This window comes from Cupressus sempervirens, chromosome 1 (assembly GCF_028749045.1).
Source record: "Cupressus sempervirens isolate cs-2001-9-10 chromosome 1, ASM2874904v1, whole genome shotgun sequence".
Classification (NCBI taxonomy): Eukaryota; Viridiplantae; Streptophyta; class Pinopsida; order Cupressales; family Cupressaceae; genus Cupressus; species Cupressus sempervirens.
Window position 1 is genome coordinate 897,001,201 of NC_143118.1, and position 19,589 is coordinate 897,020,789.

At 38.0% G+C, this 19,589-nt stretch overlaps 1 protein-coding gene across 1 annotated transcript in view; it reads left to right on the plus strand.

The window, feature by feature from the left end:
* LOC149580749 (uncharacterized) overlaps positions 1 to 19,589 on the plus strand; it is a 164,731-nt gene that overhangs the window by 52,814 nt on the left and 92,328 nt on the right. Inside the window, exon 3 of the mRNA XM_089793377.1 lies at positions 17,305 to 17,518. Coding sequence (XP_089649503.1) covers positions 17,305 to 17,518 — 214 coding nt within the window. The remainder of the gene's footprint in view (positions 1 to 17,304; positions 17,519 to 19,589) is intronic.

The window sequence follows — 19,589 nt, forward strand, 5'->3', positions numbered from 1 at the left end:
TACGAGTTGAAGAGTTCAAAGCATCGTTCTTCATAGAAAAATGGTTAAAACCTTGAAATAACATCCCACTGCTATATTAATATAGTAACTAGAAACAATTTTTGAGGGAAAAAATTGAACAAAAGCAAATATGATTTTTGAGGTGAAAAAACAATCAAAGCCAAACAAAAGTAGAGATACAGATGAGTGAATATGGAACTTCGTTTTTGGGGAAAAACAGTGAAACTGAATTGAATTTTTTTAAGGGAAAAACTTATGAAAACCCCCTAGATTATTTTTGAGGAAACATAATTAAAACTCTCCCATAAAATGAATTGATAAGAATGCATAGGAGGCAATCTCTTTCTCATGTGAATATAGAGCAGTTGGGGCTTTCTACTAAGACCCATCCTTTGAAAACTCTGTGGCTGCTAACCGTTTCTTGTAATCTTTTGTCATGTGACCAAGCTTGTGACAATAATTGCACTAAACACTCTTATTTTTTTGAAGGTGCTGGAGGTTCACTTGATCCTTTCTGCTGAGAGAACTAAGAGGTACTTGTGTTCTTGTTTGAGGCTTGTGCTAAGGACACCTATTTAGAAGAGGAGGAACTCTCAATACTTACAAATTGTTTCTTCCATCGATCGTGCTGAAGAAGCTTCTTGCAGAGATGAGAGAATGTAAGGGCAACACTATTAGAAGTGATATTGAGCATCTCTATGAAGTGCTCGTATGAGATCCTTGGCCAACCCCCCTCCTCACAATCCCACCATGTTGCTACCTTTTGACGTTCACCAACATTTGTGAGGTTGTCAGACACATGAACAATAACAGGACCATAGACGAGGAGGGGTTCCAGGCAGAGCTCTTCCAACTTGGCATCATTGGTTTGCGGCCTTGTCTCACATTGCTCCTTAATAGAGTGGTTTGCATGCACCGGGTTTCTTGATTCTTGGCCATAACACATCATCTATCCAATACATAAGACTGGTTCAATCGTTGACCTTGACAATTATAGGACCATCATGATTGAGCATACGTTTGCCAAGTTGTACGCCACAGTGCTGAATACTGTCTTTAAACATAGAGCCAAAACATGGATAACATACTTACTTTATGAACTATCATTGAGGAGGCTCGACACTGCTCGACAAAAGTCTACCAGTTGTTTTTTGGACTTTTGCAGAGTGTTTGATTCTGTTCCCAGGACAGGCCTTTTCAGAGGCTTAGGGAGGTCGGGGTTTTGGAGGTCTTTTTGATGACTATTATGAGACCTTTACGAGTGTGTGGTGGACAAGTTTAGAACTCCTTAGGGGTTCTCAAACAGTATTAGGAGGGACCATCGGTGTGAAGCATGGCTGCCCTCTTTCCCCTATTCTTTTCAGAATCTACATCAATGAGTTAGAGACCTTCCTCCGCGACTTCTCGCTCCACGGTGATGGTTTCCTTCTACACTAGGTTCTGATCTCCATATTACTATTTGCAGATGTTGTGGTTCTCTTGGCTTGCTACCCTGAGGGAGTCCAATGACTCCTTGATGGGTTGGCCTCCTTCTATGCTTCTCGGTAGTTAGTTGTAAACCTGGGCAAGACCCAGGTGATGGTATTCAATTGCATGTAAACCTTGCATCTCCATTTCTACTTGAAGGGTGAGGAGATTGAGATCACTTCCTCCTATACCTACTTAGGGGTTAAGTTCTTGGGGCCTTGCTTCAACTGAAGACTTTCTATGCAGCCCTGTGTGAACAATGTGCTCGACTCTCTTGCTATGTTAGAGAGAGTGTTTTAGACACCACTTTCAAGACATCATGACCAAGATGCCCTCTTGGACTTTTTGGTTAGACTTGTTATCCTCTACAGTTCCATCGTGTGGGGTCCTCTTCTTGAGTCAGATTGGACTTTAGTAGAGTGGTTTCAGACCCTCCTGCGCATTATTAGATGTCACCGGTCTAACTCCTTCAGTATCATCTTAGTTGAGTTTAGTGCTCATCCTTTCAAGCTTGGGATCGTCTTTGATTTGGTCTAGTTTCTCCACCGGTTGCGTGATTTTACCGACTTTGTTGAGGGCCGACAATATTCCTACTTGGCTTATTGCTCTTCCGAGATGATCGTGAGCTATGATTCTACGGGTAGGGTTCCCTACTAGTTTTTCCAAGCTTTTACTCTTCTTGGCTTGATTGGGATCTCATTAGTCCGTCTTCCCCCTTTCAGTTGTCTTTGGATGGCCCCTCTCAACTCTTGCCCTCCTGATAGGAGCTGAATGAGCAGGTCAAGATGAACATTTATAGACAATATATTATTACAACTTGGAGCAACCCTCTGAGAGGTCTTTGGCTGAGGATGGCCTTATGTGGAGTACTTAATGGATATATAGGATGGGGGCTCATTGTGCGTCCTTGGTACACAACTTATCATTGGACTCATTCCCTCTGCATATCTCTAGGCTTCTTTAGGGTGGGTTCTCATCGGCTATGGATCTAGACGGACCATCAAATTGACAAGGAGAGGGTTTGTCATCTCTGCCAACTTGGGGGGGGGGGAACTGAGACCCACTTTAAATTCCAATGCCTCGTCTTTTACGAGATTTGAAGGAGGTTCTACTGCCTATTTAGAGAGTGCACTTCTCTCTCCTCTTTCTTCAGGTACACAAATCAATAGTTTTTAGCACTTTATCTTCATGAGGCCTTACGACTTCGTGACCACATCCTGCAGCCTCAGTATTTTGCGGTGTAGTCTACCAACCAGTTCATCACCTCATTCTTTGCTTTTAGGAACCTAGCTTGGGGAACAAAGAGATGCCTTTGCCACACTATAACTCAGACCTGATCTGTGAGGCCTCATAGGGGATATACTCGGCAGTATCACCTAACTCCAAGAAGCTCTTCGAGGTGGCCTCGGGCTTGCCCTTGTCCTAGGCAGTACCTCTCTGTTCTTGACTATTTCTCGCCCGTGAGAAGTAATTAGATGGTTTGACCCTCTATGTTCTTGTTCTTTTACTTTCTTGTTTTGTCTTGTACTTCCGTGGACATTGTTTAGTGTCTGGTTTGTGGTGGTTTCCCTCTCTGTATGTTTTCAGTCCCTTAGACCTTCATGGTCTCTTGTTGGACATTAATAAATTCATCTTATCTTATCGTATCTTATAATACTGCACCTTAGACATGTCCTTTCTTTTGAATGAGTGTTAAGTGTTGTCTTTTCCCCTCTTCTTTTTAAAGTTTCCTTTCTTCTCTTTCTTGTTAGAATTTGTGTTCAATACTTGAATCTCTCTAGTGCAATTATTTATTCGAATCCCATTGGTGATTAGTCTTGATTCTTCTTGAATATAGTCAGTTTTTAAATGATGAAATTTTTGAAGTTTAGGTTGGGCACTTATTCCTTGTATGAATGTTTCCCAAGATGTGGGAAGTCCGTTGAGAGCCAACATCGTTAATTCTTTGTTGTCAATAATATGTCCAACTATAGATAATTGATCCTTCATGTTAAAACCCACCCTGGCTTCCAATTTGAATACTATGGCACACCTTATATTTTATCGTAATTTTTAATGAGTTTTTTTCCCTTGTAAAATGAATCAGCAATTCCAAGAGAATTGAAAAAAACCACGTTGCACTTAATTATAAAATCATTAATCAGAAATAAAATATTGTTAAAATGGCACCTAAATGGCAAATATAATTGGCAAGCCGTCCCACCAAATTACCCTCTTGCTGTCCATGTTGGCTCCTCATTGTCAATGCCCAACCACATACAATTGTTGTCTTCAATGTAAAATGTTGTGTGAAGAATGACGTGCAAGGCTGGTGCTGAAATGTGACTCCCAAATACTCCTGACAGGGGCTGCTATGGTGAACACAGGCCCAGCAAACACTAACGTTGGCTGTTCAATGCAAGACTGGGAGCATATAAGGTAAGGTTGCCGTCCAATCACTTCATGGGATCTTCCCTCGTTTTCAACCAAGGCTACTAGAATCAAGAAGTCCGCACACCTCCCAATATTAAGTCGACCATCTAAATCAATGTAGACACTCCGCAAGAAAAAAACAGACCTCCACAATTCAGAAATTATTTATTATCAGAATCTCCAAGCCACAATAGACACAGTAGGAGACAATTGCAAACTATATACATCAGCACAACTTCGCAATGAAATTACCAGAACAAATTCCAAGACTTAGAATTCTCAGAATTATAAATCTAATCTCCCACACACAAATAGGAGATTTAACCAATGAAACCACTATACATCAGCAGTGACTTTAGACAATCTTCAGAAACTCAGAAACCTTTATACTTCAGCAAGGGCTCATAAATTCAGAACTCAAGAAAAAGCCACAAAGACAACAAAAGCAAATATATCTTCAAGCGTTCTTTTCTCAACAAATGGGCTTGTATTTATAACCTTCAAATTCCCCTTTGTTGCCAAATTGTAACTTCACTCAAGAAGCTTCACCACACAATATTAATTAGAAGCTTCCTTTAGATTCTCTCACTTGGCTTAACTAATTAATAAATGACACTTTCCAATGATAACTCAACTCTCAACTGAAATTATAAAGTTAAATTATAACTTTATAATAAGCCATTTAATAATCAATAATAATTTGGCCACTAAAAATATAATAATAATTTTCAAAATATTCATCATTTAAATATGCCGTCTGAAATAGGAGTCATACCTATTATTTCTCCATGTGACCAAATGCACTTTCCTAAAATAGAAAGGGTCCATCTCGATCAACACTAGCTTACCACAAATAGTAAGTACACAAAACTAAGCCCAAACGAAGTCCAACCTGTAGCTTATTGAAATGTGGAGAAGATAAAACCCTCTCAAGCCAAGCCATTGCTAGAGAACACCCTCTATCCACAATAATTAGTCTACGAGGATCACAATAATATATTAATCCCTAAAACTCCAATGCTGGAAAAAATGGGGAAATTACACTTAAACTCATTTATCCTTATAAAATATGATGTAATGGATCCACCTTTGTTCAATTTTATATGGTGCAGTTGTTGTTTTAGTTCAAGAGCTATACTTGTGTTGTTTATCTCATACATGTTTTCTAAGAAGATAAACATGGCATGTGCAGTTTCCAACTTTGATATAACAGGAACTAAATGATCCTTTACTGCATTTAGTAGGATCTTCATTGCTTCTTTGTTATTATTTTTCTATTGAATTTTGTCATTTTCATCATACGGTATAGGTGTTGAAGAAATAATCTTTGCAAATGTAATAACACTTCCCGTTATTTTATTGTGTTCCAAATGCAGATTTCAATGTATATAAATATTTGTAGAGGAGACATGTCTCTATGGTAATTTACAAGTTAATAACCATTTAGACAATATTAACATTAATATATAAACACACACACACATATCTAATAATATATATATAATATACATATATAAGTAGATATATGAGAGTTTGTCTAATTGATGATTAACCAATAATTATAGAATGATATATCTGTAGGTCAATTCAATCCGATTGAAGCTATGACATTAACAATAGGTACAATATTTTCCACAAATGTGTCTAAATCTTGTTCTCTAAAGGTCCGTTTGGCTGCAGGGATAGAAATAAGGGACCTGGAATTATTATTCTGGAATAGTTATTTTGGAATAGAAAATCAGGATACATATTCCTATTCTTCTTTGGTTCAGTCAGAATTTGATGGAGAATTCACGGACCCAAAAAATTATGTTTTCTAAATTAAATAAAATTGGAATAGGAATACGTATTCCAATTCCACCTATTTAGGTGGAATTGCAAATGCTCCTTTTTGGGCCAAAATTGGAATACGTATTCGTATTCGCAATTCCGATTTGGTGCACCCAAACAGAGAATTTGAAATTTTATGAATTTACATATGCCTATTCCATTCATATTCCCGCTGCCAAATGGGTCCTAAGTGTCATCATTAATCTGAGTTTCCAAAAAACAAAGTTTGTAGCACCCTCAAGACTATCTTCAAATCTAATACCGTTCATCATGATTGTTAATCGCTTTTTGATGGTATTTTAGATTTTCTGTGATTATATTTGCTCTTGGTTTTGTTTTAATGAGGCTCTGATACCATGTTGAGGAAATAGGATCAGATTTAATACCTTATATATATATATATATATATATATATATATATATATATATATATATATATATATATAATGTGATGGATGTACTTCTAACTTGAATGTCCTTGTTGATGACATTGACCAGGTCTTCTTACAGGTTTGTGTTTGTAATTTGGCTGCCAACCTGTAAGTATATCTTTAAAATTACAGTCAATATAAATTGCAAATGCATGTGTGAGAGATCGCTGCTAATTGTAATAGCACTGTTTTTGTATTCTGTGTTTCAATTTAGCAGCGATCTGTTTAGTATATATATGTGAGATAGGAGAGCATGTCCCATGTAGGGACACGTCTCTATGTGGCCTAAGCCACATAGGTACATGACCCTACATGGGACATGTCCAATGGTGCACTGCCATTGGTTCATAACAACAAACACACAAGATGCCGTTTCATATAATGCGATCTGCATAACAGTAATCACTATTTATAAAGGATATGATCTGCATGATATGAATATATCAATAGGTAATTTCAATAACAATTTGTATGATTACTAGTTCCACACAGATTTTTGATGCAATCAGATTTGCTCAATAATTGCTCACTGATTAATAATCATTAGATGATATTAACAATTACAAATGTGTGTGTGTGTGTGTGTGTGTGTATACAATGTACATATATGTATATGTATGTATGTGTCTGTTAAGAACACCAAGAAAAATCTAGAATATTAGGCCAATTGGGTTGACTAAATATTATTTGGAGAACTTTATAAAATTAAAGTAACATTATGATATTTATTATTTTATTATTATATATTAAATTGATGAATACTAAGTCATTTGAATATTTCTTTTTTTTTGATCGGTGATTACTTTCGATTGGAGCCATGAACTAGTTGTTGAAATGATGATGATGTTGTGCGACAAGAATAGATAAGAGTTTTGGTTGGATCATCATTTGTATGTTGTTGTTGCTGGTAACTAGATGACCTACAAGTGACAGCTCAATTATACCGGTGACTTCAGTGATCAAAGACCTGAAATGGTGAAGTATTGGATGAACTAGGTTAAGACAGATAACTAGAGTAAATTGGATGTGTGATGATTATTCTAATGAATTGTAATGAATGGTTTATAGGGTACGATTATCAGAGGTATTTGGTGATGATTGTGAAATAATATCTATCCCACATTCACATGAAGGAAAGATTTCATAAGGTTCACAAGAAACAGAATGAAGAATATTTAACTGCCAGAGTTTACTTGTAAAGATGTGACGAACTGGTACAATTATTGATGGTTATCGGTGAAGTAAGTGGCTAGATGTGAAGAGGTCAAGATGGAGGCACAAAGTTCAAGAAGTTATTTCTTGGTCATAAGATTTGAACTGGTTATGAGGCCAACTTATGGAAACATGTCTAGGGTTTTTCCACTGCCTTAAAGGACAGTATAAAAGTGATGTTAGATTAGTGTGCGATGAGAGTTGATAATATGATATGTGAAGTTTGTGAAGGATATATAAAGTGCAGTGTGTTTACGTTGATCTGGAGTAGAGAATTGAATAGGAGCATAAAGGATCTGTCATGCAATAAGTGCAACTTTCAGATCAAGCCTACCTGTTGATTTTAACAATTTCACAAGCAAAATCCTCTAACAAGGTTGCTTTTAACAGGGTGTGCAAGATCCGAATAGGTCTGAAGAAGAAATGCTTTAACCAGGTGACCTTTACAAGGAGTTCTAAATCCCTTAGCAGGGTAGATCCTAACAGATCACTTAACACTCTTAATTGGGTGAAACCCTAACCGGGTTGATGTAAATGCTCCTAATAGGGCAGTTTCATTACTGCAGTAATGAAAGAGTTTTTGGTAACAATTTCCACTGTGGGATTTCCCTCTAACCAAGTGTTTCTATGTGAAAATACTGGTGTCAAAATGTTTCAATGTGTGAATTACTTTGCTATTACTTGTTTATTTCATTTGCATGTGTCATATTAAGCAATTTGGTGGTGAAATTGGTTAAATCTGTAACAACACTGATTTACCACCACCACCCCCTGCTCCTTCCCCCCCGCCCCACTCTGTTTTTCCTCATGGTAACACTAGTGATGCCACATTTTTAAGGGACCTCAAATTCCGTTCACCTACATTAGCATCTAGTACTTCCAAGCAGAATCAACCAGTAGCATGACACACCCTTATCTCTTCATTACCTTTATGACGCTCTGCTCCACCTATCTCTTCATACTCGTAAGCACTCTGCCCTTTCTCTTCGTCAGCACCAGTCTCTGTCTCATCCCTCCATGGTGCTATCAGTCAAGTGCTGGTCAAACATCATGCTAGCCTCCTTCACTGCTTTTCCTTCCGCCAGCAGGTGAAGCAGGTTTAAGTGGTTCTGAATGACAACTCAGCTGCATCCTATTTGGTCCATCGCATATGCCTGGGCCCCATTAACAGCAGCTTGTGCATATACAACATCAGTGGTCCTTCCAAGCAGCATCCTCTAATCGCCAGGTTATGGCAGGTTTTGAACTGGTGAATGCCCCAGTCATAACAGGGCTTGTGATAACCATTGCACTGCAGGGCCATTCCCCAATATTTCATTTATTTTTGATAACTTAATAAAAATCAATTTGATTAATGTTACCTAAAAAACTGGGGACATTAAAGTCCTGGCCCAAACATTGCTTGTCCTTAAGCAATTCTTTACTGTACCATTAAGATTCCAAACCAATTGTGGATGTCAGAATGAATACTTGCTGGAAGCAATGAATACTTGCCGGAAGCCCTATGCTGCACCATGGTTGCAAGTACTTGCTTATTATCTCTCTTGGACGCATGCTGAAAGGTCCTCTGAATGACATCAGGAAACTTGCCAATACAATCCTTGGCCTTACCCAAACTCTGCTCTGCTACTCTGATATACACACAACTATGCCATAAATTATGAAGCAGCTCACCAAGAATGATGTGTGACAATGCATACAAAACACCAATGATTCTGATCCTGATTCCATCTACCATCGAAGCTGAATGTAAAGAGAGAGATGTCTTTTGCGAAGGGTGCACCAACAATCCTCCATCTAATCTGGTAGATTATCAATATGATGTGAAAAGTACTCTTCACGTGCATAGAGAAGCATACCAGTCCCTTGAGCACAGCTGTTATAAATTTGTGCAACATCATAGCATCTGAAAATCAGGCTTAGAATTATGTCAATTATGTATCCTAGACCATGTAATGATTTAGTATTTATCTCATGTCAACTATCAAAAATGTAATCGTGATCCCACACTCTCAAAAACAATCAACCAACTGATGTAAACCATGACAATTCTGAAGATTTTAACCAGCCAAGTAGGACAGCCACCAACCATTTAAATATTTATTATATTTCACCCAATTCTTAATATTAAGAAAGTAATATACCCAAAAGTTGTCGTCACAATCAGATCTGCATTATAGATATCTTTGAGTTAAGGGCTGCCAACATATGATTCTGCAAACGTAAAGGACTACTGTTCCAAATCAAGAAATCAATCCTTTCCTCGTGCCTTTCTTCAATTTCTGATACAAAGTTGGACTGTGAGGAATCTGAATTTTCAACTTCTACTTCATACTTATGAATCCACTCTTGAATGGTTAATGCAAGGCTAAATTACTGACAAAAGAGTGGTGGTCAAACTTAGAAAATCAGAATCGTGTTCATGCCTCTTCAAAGTGTCTTCCTTGATTGCATCTTCTTCCAAGGTATGTTGTCACTTCATAAGTGCCGGTCTATGGAGTGTATCCAACTGAAAGTCACATGTTTTCCTAGCTGCCTTAGCTGTCCTAAAACTGGTCCATATGTGCAGTTCGCTAGCTGTGTCTCCAACCAACTCCACTTTAAAGTACTGATGACAAACCAAACATTATCAAATTGTAGAATATTCTTATTAGGCAATCTCCTAGTCTCCACAATCAATTCTCTAATAAAATATGCCTCATAAAGTCTTAACATTTATTCCTCCAATGTAATTACATATACGGAACAAGGGAAATCAACCTCACTATGGGCTGTCATACCTTGCATGTAGCTGGGATCTATATTCTTCTCTTCTCCTTGATTGTTAACTGATCTCACCAATCCCATAGCTGCAAGCCAACTCTTTATGTGAAGAGTTTTACCAAAATATATTTATTCTCCTCCGAATTTTTAATTGGCTAAACCTTAAATGTGGCTGTTGATTATTCTTATCCTTATACCTACAAGCACTTATTTCTACAAATTCATCTCTATGAGAGGCTTCACAAACTTGGCACAGATGGAGATTCCGTCATGAATACACCCCTTTGGAAGAACTAGGTTTGTGTCCAGCCCTTTTGTAGAACTCGTGGAGACTTTTTGTCTCCAGAAATCATAAGCCTTACACAAATCCAAGCATTCCTCCATCCAGCCTCACAAAGAACTCCGAGAAGAATCTAGAGTATAGGCCGACTTAATAATATTTGGAGAACTTTATTTAGTAAACGTGACATTGATAATATATATTATTTTTCAATAGTCTAATTAAACTTAATTTGTATTAAGTCATAATTTAAATATTTCATTTATCTCTGATAACTTATTAAAAAATAAATTTAATTAATATCAAGGAAAGGTACACTATTATTTAAATGTTTGTCATCTCTTGTTTTAGTGCCACTGTTGTGTTTGCAATATCCTGTAAGCTTACAGATTCTTCACAATCTAGGTCTGCTATCTTATTGGTTAATAACTATAATACCATAAACACCTTGTTGGTGTTTTGAAATGCTACAAGTTTCAAATTACCCCGATGAGAACATGACACATCTAGGGGCAGCTAACTCCCATTCTTAACATGTCATTTCAGACACTGGGCCAACTATGAGAACAAGACACATCTAGGGGCAGCTAACTCCCATCCTTAACATGTCATTTCAGACACCGGGCCAACTATAAGGCTAAACCCTTCTTTTACTTAGGTGGGTGGACCTCACATTCAATTATATGGTACCAGTGCTAAACATATTCTTGAATCTATTAAAGCAGATAAAACCCTTAATCTCCTATTGACTCATGCAATAACATAGATCTACGATAGCTAAATGCAAATTTGTGAAATTCACAAGCTGAGTGAGGGCATTCTATTGTAGCTCTTCAACATGAAAGGGAAGAACAATTGATTAATGATGTTGAATATCAACACAACCCCAAATATGCAACAACATGAACAAGTGATCCTGTAACTGATCAGTGCCTTATCTATTGGGCAATTTCATGAATTCAATACATACATCTGTGATATCCAGGACATATTTCATACACCAAGACATCAGACCTATCCTATCACTTTGTGAATTAGATATCGGTGTTCGTTAAGACCTCATTCTCATGAGATATCCTTCTCAAAATAACCAGCAACCCTCTCAAACACATCAAGCATTTACTTGGCCCTTTGTTCCAATAGCAAAACATATATGACATACAACTTTAAAGGGATGCAAATGGGTCTCAGCTCTTTGTTCTTAGACCACATAAGACTGTAGATTACTAAGATAGGAGACAAGACTTAGAATGAAACTAAAGAATTTCTTGCTCATTTGTATTCATTTTCTTGAAACTATACATTCAGATGCATGAAATCAAAACATAGAAACACCTAATAGATCTGAACTTTCTATATCATCTTTACTACTGCTGTCATACAAGAGAAAATATGCTGAAGAATGAAGGTGGAATCACAGTTCTGGATCCAACAAAGTGGTCTCATAGAAAGACTGAAAATTTCCAACCAATTATGGTCTCATAGTGAAAAAACTGGAACCCTTACAAAGAATGAGAAAGAGAATGATATAAGAGGAATGAATTCCCGGATCTGATATGAAGACGACATGTGTCTTCTTTAAATTCCTTCCTTTGCTGTTGCAAAACCTCTTTTTTCTTCCTACTCCTTTGATCTGATTTGGTTTTCATTAATATTCTGTGATTGATTTGAAATATCTCCTGTTCAATGATGAAAACCATTCTGTTTGCCCAAAATTTGAAAGCCTCATGAAATGCTGGTAAAAGTATGGGTTTAAACTGGATGAAGGTGACCAAATCATCCCTAACTGCATTTTTACCATGTTTTACCAAGCTTGTAGCTGCATTTTCAATTTTAGTTCATTTCACTGAGAAGGCCCCAAATTTTACATTTCTGCCTATAACTTGAACTAGTGAATTCCTGTGTGAAAACAAACTCCATAATTGGAAAGTTCGTCTTCTCCCGATTTCGACGATATATAATATGCCTATATTCTCCTATTGGAACCCTCTTGAATCTCAATTTGAAAAAATATCCCTTGCTAAAGGCTCTGGTCTGCAACTTGAATTTTCAAAAATTTAAAATTTTCGACGTGTCAATTTCAATTTAAAAACTTGTATTCAAGTACATTTTTTGAAAATGATTTAAAATTATCATTTTTTAGCATTTCCAATTTTTTCCAATTTTTTAGCATCTGATTGGCTGAAGTCTGCATTGTCACCTGCCATTGGGCGCCACATGGTGGCCTCTGATTGGCCTACCTCTGCTGGATCGCCACGTCACCCCTTGGATGCACTTGCCATGTTATCATCATCCTGGGCCCATTGCCATGTGGCGCCTAGGTGCTTCCTCGCATTATTGAACTGTCGAGCAACTTCATAATGTGGGCAAGCGCCCACCGCTTGATCTGGCCATGTGGCATCATCCTGCGCGTTTGGTCTGAAGTTCTGCTTGACACTTGGCGCATTTTTACTTGTCCGGGCTCCATGCTGACGTCATCACGTTAGGTCAAAATTTTGGTCTTAGTCCACTACCGACCACGGGTTCCACCACGACCTATGGCTTACAAAAGCCCACGTTCCTTAAGACAACATAACATATAAGCATTGTTATATTTAAACCTTTAAAACTTTGCCGACCCGGTACATGTGGGATAATGTTTCTCATTGTTTTTCCTCTTTTCATCCCTGAACTCCTTTGTGAAAAACTTGGTAGGACTCTACGTTTGCTTTCAATCCATCTTCGAGGCCGTGTCAGATTTGGTCTATAGATTTGTTGAACTTGCGTACTTTCTTCAATAAAAAAGCAAAGTAGATTTCTTCATTCGCATAGCTGCCTCTTCAAATTCGAGGACCTAGAAATCGTCATCCTTGAAACTTATAACCACAATTGCTGTTGTTGGTGCCCTAGCCATTGCTTAGTGTATCTTCTTAAGTTTAATGTGGATTTCCTTTGACTTGCGGCTGCTTGAAACTATATGTTGACGTGGGGCTCCTCTGTTCAATGCCATGGATGCTTTATTGCTTCTATAAACAATGGTGGAAAGCTCTATTTTTGCCACCATGAAGACTCCTGCAGCCTGCCGTGGACTTCCTCTTATATGCTTGCTTTATCCAGTGGGGTTCCATTGATTGCTGTTTGAAAGCTGATTGTGCATGTCAATTTCCACCAATGGCTCATGCGTGTTGTTACATGTGAATAGTACTGACATATTTTATATGGAAATTACATGAATATCAGTAGCTTCTCATAGTTTAGATGTGCCATAAGTAGAGTCATTTTCTGTAAAAAAGGAAGTGGGTCCATTTCCTACCCTGGGTAAAATGGAAATGACATTTTTTCCTGCCCATGAAAACTGATGCAAACCCCCTAATGCAGTGGGTGATATATTCTTTCTCCAGGCCATGCTAACATGGGCTATTTTGCAAAGACTCATCATGGGCGTTCCCAATATTAATTTCTTTTGCAAAAATGAACATTTGGAAGTGTCCTCAGCACTCTTGTTAGGCTTAACTCTCTCATCTTTTCGTATGACACCAGTGCCACTACAGGGTGCATTCAAAAGCACCTTGTCCATTGAATTCAGGCTCAAAACATTTGGCAACTCGTTGTTATCATAATCGCAGACAATTGTATTTGTCACGCCCATCCGATGAAGATTGCCTGTCAGAGATTTGAGTCTCTCCTTCTTTAATTCATTGGCATATATCATTTCTGTATTTTTCATTAGAGCAGCAATGTATGTTGTTTTGCCTCCAGGTGCAGCTACCATATCCACCACTCGCTCTTTCTCCTGGGGAGCTAATGCAATTACTGGCAAAAATGAGCTGGCACTTTAAAGCATGTAATGACCAGCCATATATTCTGGGGTAGCACCTACAGGCACTTGTGAATCATATGCAATCAATCCAACCTTGGACCATTTACCTAGAATATCAAGGTTTACACCTTGATTAATTAGAACTCTGGCCAGATCCCTCCGACGAGTCTTTAAAGTGTTGGTCCAGAGGCATGTAGGTGGAGGTGATTCGTTTGCTTCAATAAGCTCTACTGCTTCAGCAATAGGAAACATCTCGAGGAAGGTCTAGATCAAGTAATCATTGTAGCCATAATATAGAGACAAATCTGCAACGAGCTGCTCGGTATTCTCCTTCCGTGTAGACTCCTTTTGCCTTAAAGCTTTAAAATTGGAAAGAACTCTCACAACTTTTTATTCTCCTCTTGAGGTTTGGGAGGTGAAGCGGGCGCTTCCCCTCTTCTTGAAGCTTTTCAGCAGTGGGCAGTGTGAAATCATCGGACTCTTCCTTACCAAAGATTCTTGATCAAATGAACTAGCATTGTTATTTTCTTTGGAAGGATTTGTCACAAGCTCAGTTGGTGGACTGTAAGTCGCCTAAACATGTTTGCTCCCATCCCCTTGCATATTGAATGAATGCAAATGATCAGAAATCATTTTTAACTGTCCAATACATTTACCCGTGTTTTCTTCATCATCATTATAAAAAATACCTAGGCTTCTGTTGTTGGTGGAATGCTAAAGCCGGATTCATGACATATTGTTCATTATGTATGTAACACCATATACTCAAATGGTATCAAATGACGATAAATGCCCATCCATGTTATCCTCTTCATCCATTTGAAATAAAAGATGAAGTATGTAGTATGCATTATAGTGATTAACACCATATATTCCCTCTAAAACAATTTTAAAATCCCTCAAGTTTTATCAGTCCTGGTGGATCCAGTCGGGCCCAAAAGTGGGTCCAACTAAATTTTTTTCATTTCCAAACACCTGAAGTGCCAAAGTGATCCATTCACCCTCTTGTACTAATTAGAATCAAGTTCGATCACCAAACCATCAATTAAAAATCATTTTACCATTAATCTGCAAATTGTCAATTTAATGCCAGAGGGTCCTTTGACCGGCTTTAAAAACTAACCCAAACCTCTGATCGGGCTCTGAAATCAAACACACTGATTCTTTGATCTGCATACTCCTACCCTGTCAAATCTCATCTGATGACGAATTTTTAGCCAAAAGATATTAACCGCCAAAGTTGCCCTCTCTAAACTGCCTACAAGAAAACATGTTAGAAAACAGTAAATTGCATTTGGATTTGGCTTTGAAAACTGGGTAATTGACACTTGGGGGCATGAAAATTGGGGCATTGGTTCACTATCACGAGGAGAGTTTTAATCTGCGATTTGGGCTCATGACAAATAACAGGACGCAAATGGCAAGCGGTCAAAGTGCGCTATTCAGAATTGCAGATTGGAAACACTGACAGACATGTTTTTTGCTAACAGAATGGACCTGGGAAAATGTGCAAATGGATTCGTCATGACTTAAAAATCGGCATACTTGAAGTATTTTTAGAGAAGAACACAGTGGTACAATCCATTCGATCTCACCTATCATGGATTTTGGGATATGACATCACAAACAGGAGTACCGACAAACCTGCACTTCTTGACACCAGTAAAAAGTTGCAAGTTGCATTTGGAATCACGTTTGAAAACTAATCAAACGAATTCGTCATAAGTTCAAACTTGAAACGTAGCAAGTCTTTGACTTATAAAATACAACGCAAAAGGAATTTTAACATTTCGGTCAATTGGGTCAAAGTTATAACAAGTCAAACAGGGCTTCCCAGAATTCAGAATAATTCATATCAACATCATAACATTAAAAGGTCAACTTTGAGGGATTCAAAACTTAGTCAAACCTATTCAAAACGACTCAAAATCTGAAACATAGGTTCTCTGTTATGGACACTAAACACTCCCAAAGTGGAAAGTCATGAAACATTACTAGGTGCAAGATATTTAATTGCAAACACGGCCTCTTGTCACTATTTGACACTTCAGCAAAAATGTAGAATTGGACATTGCTCAAAACGAGACTTCATGGAATGGCAATTTATCTTCATAGGACGAGTGGATATACTGAATGCAAGGTGTTAGAAACATTAAACACCTTTTAGGCCTCAAAAGGACAGTCGGGTACATATGCATCAAACAAGTGCTTAAGGGCTTAATTTTTTCAATGGTACTCAAATCGGGAAGGCAATTTTGAGTCCCAACACACCCCACATTATTATTATTTTTACTTTATTACATTCTTGGACCTTTTACATGCTGATCTTCTGTGGTCTAAGTAAAAAGGTTCATTCACTGTCTTTGAAGTAAAATATTTTTTCTCTATTGGTTCATGGTATTTTGAAATTTTCATGTAAATTCAGTATATTTGAAACACCCATTGGAATGTTTTTGTCACTGTTTAGCATTCAAAGCCTTGGTAGAGAACAAAAATAGCAAATAGATCAAGGATCTCATGAATGAAAATGGTGGCATGTTTGCCCTCAAATAATATTGAGAATTCTGTAAGGAGGAATGTTATCCGCAGCCAATATATTGCTAAACTTGACAATTACTTACACTTATATAAAATGCAGCAAAATAAAGTGCACCAAACTCTGCCAGCCAAATACTGCATCAGTGTAATTGTCTGTTTATGGGCCAATTGAGTGCTCCATTGATTTATATCAGCCTTGGAGTACTTTTGCTTCTCCTTTGCCTCTCTTGATCCTGTTCCATCCATTGCAGTCCCTCTCTAGTTGCACTATAATTGTTGATGTATGTCTTAGTACTGTTCATTACTGTTGAGTTTGATCACCGAAGGATTGTATATCATATTTTAGTTCTGCTCATTACTGCCATTTTCTATTTTCTGCACGGTACTGTATTAATTGAATTTACCAGGGAATACCCAGAATGGATCTCTTATTAGATTATATCTTACTTTAGAAGCTAGAGGTCTTTTCACAGATTAAATTTTGCTATTTTATTAGTATGCTACTCCTTTGTGAAAATCTTGTATTTGTTCATAAATGAACTAAGGTCTAATAGTAGAAGTAGTTTGTGTAGGACGCAAACAAGCGAAAGCGATATGGTCCAGATCCAGCCTATTTTCAGCGTGCACTTGAAGAGGAGCAAGGGAAACAATATGCAAACTGCTCAAATCAGGTCGCAGAGGTTGGTGGTGGGCATCGGAATTATAGCAGGCACACAGAAGAGCTGGAGGCATCTCTAATGCGAGGAAAAGAGAAATTGAAAGCAATTTCCCATCTTTCTTCTGGAGGTTTGTTCAGTTATCACCGAATTCATGTGCATATCATTAGGGTATGAATGGATGGGGATGTGTTCTTGCTAGAGATATTAAAAAAAGATTTACTATCCATTAGCATAGAAAATTAAAGACATTATTATTAGTTTCATCTTTTCATTTTGTAAAATTTTGAATGAAATATGTACACACTGTCACACTCACCTAACTTCATACAGAAAAATTCTGTCTCCTCTTTTATAAATTATATCTAATTTTTAGAACACCTTTAATGGAACCTTAACTGATACAATGATAATTTGGATATAAATGTCTAGTTTTTATGCTTTTGCAACGTAGAACTTTCTTTCTTAATGCTATAATGATAATTTCCACGTCCACAATTTCTACAATGACGGATGCTACAGTGAAGTGCTGCTATAGTGATGCACTGCTACAGTGACTCGGCTGCTACAGTGACGCTTGCTACAGCAACCCAACAGCTACAGTAACTTGCTATAGGAACTTGGTTGTAGCTGGAAATGCACCCAATCTGCTAGATATAAAGCTGATAGCAATGAATTCCAAAGACCAAACCCCAAGGGAATGACGTATAGAATGTCACACAAGAAGATAGATGTCCTCGAATGCCAAGAACAGATCTGCAACTCACACACCCATTTTCTTCTCATATTCAACCTACTGAATGAAGCCACTAACGCTCCCTTTTATTCTTTCTCGAAGGGTCCATTACACTCACATGAGCAATGCTGGATAAAAGATGTGCGATATAAAACATATTAAAATCATCACTTTTGTCTCCCTTAGGTGCCCCTTTTGATTTGCACACATTCCCATAAAATTAATATTAAAGTAACACTTTAATATTTTACAACTAAATTAATTGTTACTTTAATAATACTTTAGGCATAAAAATATATTAGCTATCAGACTCCGAATAGCACGAGTGATAGCTCGTCGGAAAGATCTCGCCACGGAATATCAAATTTAATCACCAAAACTAGCCTCCCCTTTGTCCTGCTGACTTACTGAAAATAGTAAGTATGCCTGAAAGTGAGTAAATCAACTCCGTTTTGGCCTAAACTGGAGATGACTAAGCCAAAACACTCTAAGATCCCTTTAAAGCCTTCGTTAGCCCTCGGGACCATGTAGAACTAGGCTAACGGGCACACACTTGGTCGATTGTTAAAGTGGGGACAATACAGTCCACCCCCCTTGAAATTGCTTGTCCTCAAGCAATCTCAATCCAACCTGCTAAATTACCTGCTCACTATCCTATGTAGCATCCTCCTCTGGCAGGACTTTCCATCTGACCAAATACTCCTTCACTATCCTGGTTCTGAGTTTCCTCTTTCGGGTGTCCAGAATAGCCTCAGGTACTAACATGAGCTTCCCCTCCTCATCCGAAGGGGGTAAATCTGTAAAAGAAACTACACTTTGACCAATGTCTTTCTTAGGCCTCGACATATGAAATACATTGTGCGCCCAATTGCCCTCTGGAAGCTCAAGCTCATAGGCGACTTCTCCCAGTCTGCGAATCACCTTGTAGGGACCATAAAATCTAGGCTTCAGCTTCTCTGCTCCGCTCCTCTTCAGCGATGACTGCCTATATGGCTGTAGGCTCAAGTACACCATATCCCCTACCTCGAAATTGCCCTCTACCCTATGCTGATCATCATACAACTTTTGTTGATTTTGAGCTTGTATGGTCTCCTCGAGTGCTCTCAGGATACTTTACTATCCTGCAATAGGTCCTTAGCTTTGGGCACTCGACTGTTCCCCAAAACTAAATCCATGAAGCTGGGTGCTTCATACCCATACAATGCCATAAATGGAGTCATCCTGATGGTTATGTGATATGTGGTATTGTAACAATACTCCCCCATGAATAGCCACTTGACCCATTCTCTCTGTTGCACAGTCACATAGTTCTGTAAATAGCCTTCCACCCATTTTTTTACTATTTTCGTTTGCCCATTTGTCTGAGGGTGGTAACTTGTACTAGGTGTAAGATCTGTATTGCACAGTTTGAACAACTCCTGCTAAAAGGCATTCATGAACTTTCTATCACTGTCACTAACGATAA